Source organism: Sinocyclocheilus anshuiensis, unplaced genomic scaffold, assembly GCF_001515605.1.
Source record: "Sinocyclocheilus anshuiensis isolate Anshui unplaced genomic scaffold, SAMN03320099.WGS_v1.1 scaffold998, whole genome shotgun sequence".
Taxonomy (NCBI): domain Eukaryota; kingdom Metazoa; phylum Chordata; class Actinopteri; order Cypriniformes; family Cyprinidae; genus Sinocyclocheilus; species Sinocyclocheilus anshuiensis.
This window is the reverse complement of record NW_015536513.1, coordinates 380,929-387,387: the sequence shown is the minus strand read 5'-3', so window position 1 is coordinate 387,387 and position 6,459 is coordinate 380,929. Positions and strand designations below refer to the sequence as shown.

The following is a 6,459-nucleotide window of genomic DNA, read 5'->3' as shown; positions in this document are numbered from 1 at the left end:
GGCGTCTCTTGTCTGGGAATCTCTGTCCACACTGATGACAATTACACTCTTTTGAGTGAATCCTCATGGGGTTAGGGTTGTTTCACACACTGAGCACACACAAAAAGCTTCTCTCCTGTATGAGTTTTCATCTGAGCCTTAAGATTTCCTTTTTGTATGAAGCTCTTCTCACACCAGTGTTAATTTTGACAGCAAATTTTGATTTAGTTTTAGTCATAGTCTTTTGACTAAAATGCCATTTAGTATAGTCGTTTGACTAAAATGCCATTTAGTTTTAGTCATATTTTAGTCATCTGAATTGTTTTTAGTTTTAGTCTTGTTTTAGTCGGCTAAATATCATTAGATTTTAGTCGACTAAATCTACAGTAAATTTAGTCGGCTAAAATCTAATGGGTTTAGTTTCAGTGCATTTATTCAGCATTTCTATCGCCCTCGGATCCGCGCCAAAACAATCGGTCCGAGATCGCCTGAACGAGGTGGCCTCGGCTCGATTGAAAACGAACTCTGGAGCGGTTCGGTTGAAGTGAGAAAGCAATCCAATCCAACAGACCAACGAACCAAGCTATATCACAATGTATGATGGGTAATTACGTAAGTTCCGTGAAAAGCATTAGCTTTGTTGTTTTACTAAAACTTCAAAATGAAGCTGTGAATGTGTGCGAGTACGTCTTCGCCATTCAAAAATCAAAGCGCACTTTTTTATTTTATAATGCCGTCTTATTGCTCTTCTTTGTAGTAGGTGCATTTAAAAAAAAATTTCCCAATCAATCCTGGACTCCTGCTCAAAATGATAAATTATTATAACGACAGCTACAAAAAACAACAACAATAAGCCCGCGAAGCTGTTATCGTTCTATCCTGACGGATGACAGCTCAGTGGAACCCCGGAAAATAAACCGTGGAACTCTTTTTTAATGAAATACCAATGGTTATATAGGCTAATTATGCATTCTGTATAGAAACTTCTTTACCATATTCTTCATTCTTTCAAGCAGACATATTTATTTCTATAAATAAATTTAGATTAATCTTTAGGGCTACTAACATTTTTCAATCAAGAGCAGATTTTCTGTCTTTCTGTTGTTGCTTTAAATAACATCAATGACTCGGACAATAGCAAGTAAATTAGGCTGCTGTCCCTTTAAAACCGAATGCACAGCTGCAATGGATGCAATGTACTGATACAGATTCTCCCTACTGTTTACGTTCACTTAAGACATAATCAACTGTGTTTACGTGAATACTCGTCAAAACGGACAATTCAACATCATTTTGTGTGTAATTCTCCGTTCATGCGACGCGAAAGAGTACTCGCATGCCGTGAGTCGCGCTTTGTGTGTTTAGTGTCAACGCTAAAAAAAACAGACTGAATTGAGTTCTCTCTTGCGTCGTCAGATTTATCCATATGCTCTTCTCTTACTCCCACATATTGACATTTTTTAACGTTTTATGAGATGTGCAGCAAGTGTATGTTAGCTTATGTCCCGCCGGTTCATATGTACGCATCTAACCTCTAACCTTCTCATGTGGGCATTAAAGGTGGGGTAAGCGATTTTTCAAAAACGCTTTAGAAAACTGATCCGGGCCGACTAGCAAAACAAACTTGGAGCCAATCAGCAGAAAGGGGGCGTGTCTACTCATGATGTGGAGGAGAGAGCGCATTTTCTTTCTTTCTTTTTTTTATTTAGAATTTTCAGTGTTCACTATTTATACTACCACATTAGTATATGAACTGGGACGCACCTAAAGCATCCCTTGGGTCAATGCAGAGAATGCACCTATGAAATCATCCATGCATCGATGTGTCTGCTTTCACATATTTGAGTAGAGTATGATTCAGGCCTAAACGCACAACTGTATAAACACATTAAAACCAGTGTTTTACTCTGTTGTTTGGAATACAGCAGGTAAAGAGAACAGGGAGATATTTTTGTAAACACTTACCAAAGGTGTACTAAGCAATATTTGAAAAATGCTTTTGTCCACAGTGTCGGACCGAGTCCCAAAACACACTTGCAGCCAATCAACAGTAAGGGGGCGTGTCTTGTAATGATAGCGAGAAGAGAGCGCTCGATTTGAGTGTACAGAACGGATATTAGCAGATGGACTATAGATAGAGAAAACTGGAAGATAAAAAAAGGAAAATATCAGAGGAGCAAAACATTAAAAAGAAGTGTTACGATCAAGCAAGAGGTAAATATCGGAGCAGCTTTCCAGCGGTGGATAGAACGCAAGGAGCGTTAAGGGCTCGAATCGGACGCTGAGGTTGCGTTGTTTTTGAGTACCATTGATTTTGCATTGTTTCACACAACTCATCTGTGTTGGCTTTTGTTTGAATATGCGTGTGTGTCATCTTCGCTTGTTTCAACGATCGTCGTTATGCCAGGGTTGTGTACGTATGTGTGGGGTGGAGATTTCAAAATAGGGGCGAGGTCCTGTTGGGATATGAGCGTGTTTGTTTTGGTGCTTTCAAATGTCAACATTGGCTACCAGAAATCGCTTACCCCACCTTTAAGGGTTGAGGACTCTCTCCAGTGTGACTTTTCATGTGTGAATTAAGGGTTGCTTTACGTCTGAAACACTTTCCACACTGATCACATGGAAACGGTTTTTCTCCAGTGTGAACGACCATGTGACTCTTAAGAGATTCTTTGCGTGTGAAGCTATTCCCACACAGTTTGCAGGTAAAAGGCTTCTCTCCAGTGTGAATTCTCATGTGGGAATTATAGTGTGCTTTATATGTGAAGCTCTTCCCACACACATTGCAGGTAAATGGTTTCTCTCCAGTGTGAAACCTCATATGAATCTGAAGGCTTATGTTCTGACTGAAACTCTTTCCACAGTGAGTGCAGGTGAAGGGTTTCTCTCCAGTGTGGATTCTCATGTGAACCTTGAGGTTTCCTTTCAATCTGAAACTCTTTCCACAGTCATGGCACGTGAAAGATGACTCTCGAGAATGAATTTTTTCATGCCAGTTAGGGTGTCTCTTGTCTGGGAATCTCTCTCCACACTGATGACCATTAAAAGAGTTCTCTCTTGAGTGAAGCCTCATGTGATTAGCAAGGTTTGTTTCACGTGTAAAACATTTTCCACACTGAGCACACACAAAAGGCTTCGCTCCTGTGTGAGTTTTCATGTGAGCCGTAAGATTTCCTTTTTGTGTGAAGCTCTTCTCACACAGTTTGCAGGTGAAGGGTTTCTCTCCTGTGTGACTTCTCATGTGGGCATTAAGGGTTGATTTAATTGAGAAGCTCTTCCCACACATTTTGCAGGTGTAAGGACTCTGTCCAGTGTGACCTTTCATGTGTGAATTAAGGGATGATTTATGTCTGAAACACTTTCCACACTGATCACATGGAAACAACTTCTCTCCAGTGTGAATGACCATGTGAATCTTAAGAGATGCTTTGCATGAGAAGCTCTTCCCACACAGTTTGCAGGTAAAAGTCTTCTCTGGAGTGTGAAGTCTCGTATGAGTTTTGAGGCTTACTTTACAACTGAAACTCTCTCCACACCAATGACATTTAAAAGCATCCTCTCCTGGGTGTTCTCTCTTCGTGTGAAAATTACGGGTTACTTTTTGTCTGAAACTCTTTCCACACTGATCACATGTGAACGGCTTCTCTCCAGTGTGACGGTTCATGTGGGAATTAAGGCCTTTTTTATGTGTAAAACTCTTTCCACACTGTTGGCATGTGAAAGGCTTCTCTCCAGTGTGAACGTTCATGTGCATTTGAAGGTTATATTTTTGTTTGAAACTCTTTCCACATTGATGGCAGGTGAAGTAAACGTTAGATTCGGTCCTCTGAGCTTTTTTTCGTGATGAAGTTGTTTCAGTCTGTATGGATTTTCCCACAGTCATGAAATCAAGTCTCTCATATTCATCTTTCTCTTCTAACTTTGTAAGTTCTTGCCTCTCTTCCTTCAGTGCCATCAGGTCTAAAGCAAAAAAAAAAAAAAAAGACAAATACAAGTTAGTGGCAGTTTATTGGCTTAAAGCAAGACTTCAAAACCAAGATAAAAGTATTAAAACACAAAAACCAAGATTTTCCAACAAAACCACTGTTATATACAAGTCCTGAATCTGCCATTCATGTTTGTTTTTTTTAAGTCTGTAACTTTTTTTGTATTAATAATTTCAATATAATTCAAAAATTATATAATAAGTGAGTACATCATGAAGCCGTTTTCCAAACCATGTGTTTGGCTTATCCTGAATCACTACAGTACACCTATGATAAGTTTTACATGCAGACTATTTTAGACTGGTTCTGGTAGGAACCGCTGCTAGGTAGCCCAGTACCTGCGTGAATCGTCATAGACATAAACAAAGACAAATAGCTCCAGCTACAATGTTCTTCTGCAAGACACACGCAGTTCTGTTTATTAACCGCTAGAGAACCAAAAGTTAGGTCTTAAATCTATCCGACTGCTAATACTGTGTAAACAAATAGACATTTAATCAAACACAAATATGGAGTGCATCAGGGCTCAGTATGAAGTCCTCTGCTTTTCTCCTAGTACATGCTGACCATGAGGGACATTATCATTTGAGCTCACGTTATGCCAATTATCTATTTTTACATTTCATGACAAAACTGCACAACTGTCCAAATAATATTTTTATAATGATTTTTAATAATGCATTTTTCACTCAAAAACTGCAGTACGTAAGCTCAGATTAATGAGGCCTATGATAAATCAGTTCCAAAAATAAATACAAAACCAGTTGTAATTGAAAGTAAACAAGTTGACAAAAAGAACAATACCAATATTTGGTAATAATTAGGGCTGCACGATAAATCGCATGTGATATTTAACGCGCATCTTGTCAGAAAGCCGGTTTTGTAATCAGCGGTAAATCTCCATCACGTGCGGGCTTTCACATTGAGCAGCATTAACTACACAGAGCCGTTGTTCACTGATGAGCTGCGCAAAAAATCACGCGAATATGAACGTGGTTTAGCGCAGCTCGTCAGTGAACAACGGCTCTGTGTAGTTAATGCTGCTCAATGTGAAAGCACGCAGGTGATGGAGATTTACCGCTGATTACAGAACCGGCTTTACTGACAAGATGCGCGTTAAATATCACATGCGATTTATCGTGCTGCCCTAGTAATAATATAGCATAACAAGATTTATAAGCTATTTTTTGTAGGCCGGTCATTTTTTACTGGGAACGCCACAAGTGTTCTAGGGATTTGAACACAACACAAGGGTTCAATACATTTCCCCCCTATTTTAATTATTAAGTATAGCCATTCAACATTAAAGTCACAATTTTGTAAAATTTAATAGGCTTTGGAAAAGTGTGAACTTACAACAATCCTAACATAAAGTCTTCACATCATTTGTATATGCATGAAAAATAAATTGAATATAGATTAATCTTTATTTAAGATACAAAATTTAATCAGCCAGCAATTTACATCAATGACAGTCTGCAGCAGGTTTTAATGCTGTATTCCAGACAACTCGAAATTCCGATTTTTCCCATCTCCTACTTGGAAATAACGTCTTGATTGCTGCTTGAAGTCAGACATCCGACTTGTGAACATGGGGCAGATCGATCAACCCTGACCTCAGCGAGACGAGTCATTTGACATTACTGCTTCCAGCTAACATAGTGTGTACCTAACGTACGTCAAACTTAAAAACATTAACATTAAGTTTTCTTTTTGCTCATATTTTTGCATTTCGTCAGCTGTTTTCAAAACAAATGGCAGCATTTTGTTAGTTTTATTCTGTTTTTGCTACAGTTGATACAAAAACATGAAACACTCTCATTGTGTCATGGCAGCATCATGTGGGCAACACGTGAACATGATTGTCTGGAACTTGTTAAAGTTTGTAAAGGGAGCACATCTTACAAGATCAGATATTTGTCAGTGAGCTCAGGATCTGTTGAGCAGCAAATACTCAAGCATGGTCTTGTCAGTCACTTCTCCTTATTCTTGACCTGTGATCAGTCAAATCTGACTCCTGCAGCTCTTGTTGGATGTAGGGTTGCCAAGTCCGCGTTTTTTCCACAGAATTGGGACACGTTGCGCGAGCAGGTGGCAATGGTCAGAGATTCAGCGGGAGCGGGATAAAGAAAACAGCCGAATCCCGGACATTTTGGGCGATTAAGAAATGCCGGCCGGACGCATTTTTTTAGGTCCAAAAAGAGGACATGTCCGGGGAAAAGAGGACATATGGTCACCCTATCTTATGACATTCTTCAGAAATATTATATATTTCTGTAGAGCTGGACATTTTAATGAGGATCAAATGAGTGAGTTCAGCATTGAGAATGAAAACCAACCTGTTTGTGTCTCAGTATCTTCATGTTTGACTCTGAATGTTTCTTCAATCTTCATGTCTTCACTCTCCTCTTTAATAAACTCCATCTTTGTTTGTGTCTCAGTATCTTCATGTTTGACTCTGAATGCTTCTTCAATCTTCATGTCTTCACTCTCC

General features: G+C 39.1%; 1 protein-coding gene across 1 annotated transcript in view; it reads right to left on the bottom strand.

The window, feature by feature from the left end:
* Positions 1-2,494: 2,494 nt before the first annotated feature.
* Positions 2,495-6,459, bottom strand: part of LOC107692073 (gastrula zinc finger protein XlCGF57.1-like) — a 7,266-nt gene continuing 3,301 nt past the window's right edge. Inside the window, exon 2 of the mRNA XM_016490980.1 lies at positions 2,495-3,939. Within this exon, the coding sequence (XP_016346466.1) occupies positions 2,501-3,934 (1,434 nt within the window). The 5' untranslated portion in view covers positions 3,935-3,939 and the 3' untranslated portion in view covers positions 2,495-2,500. The remainder of the gene's footprint in view (positions 3,940-6,459) is intronic.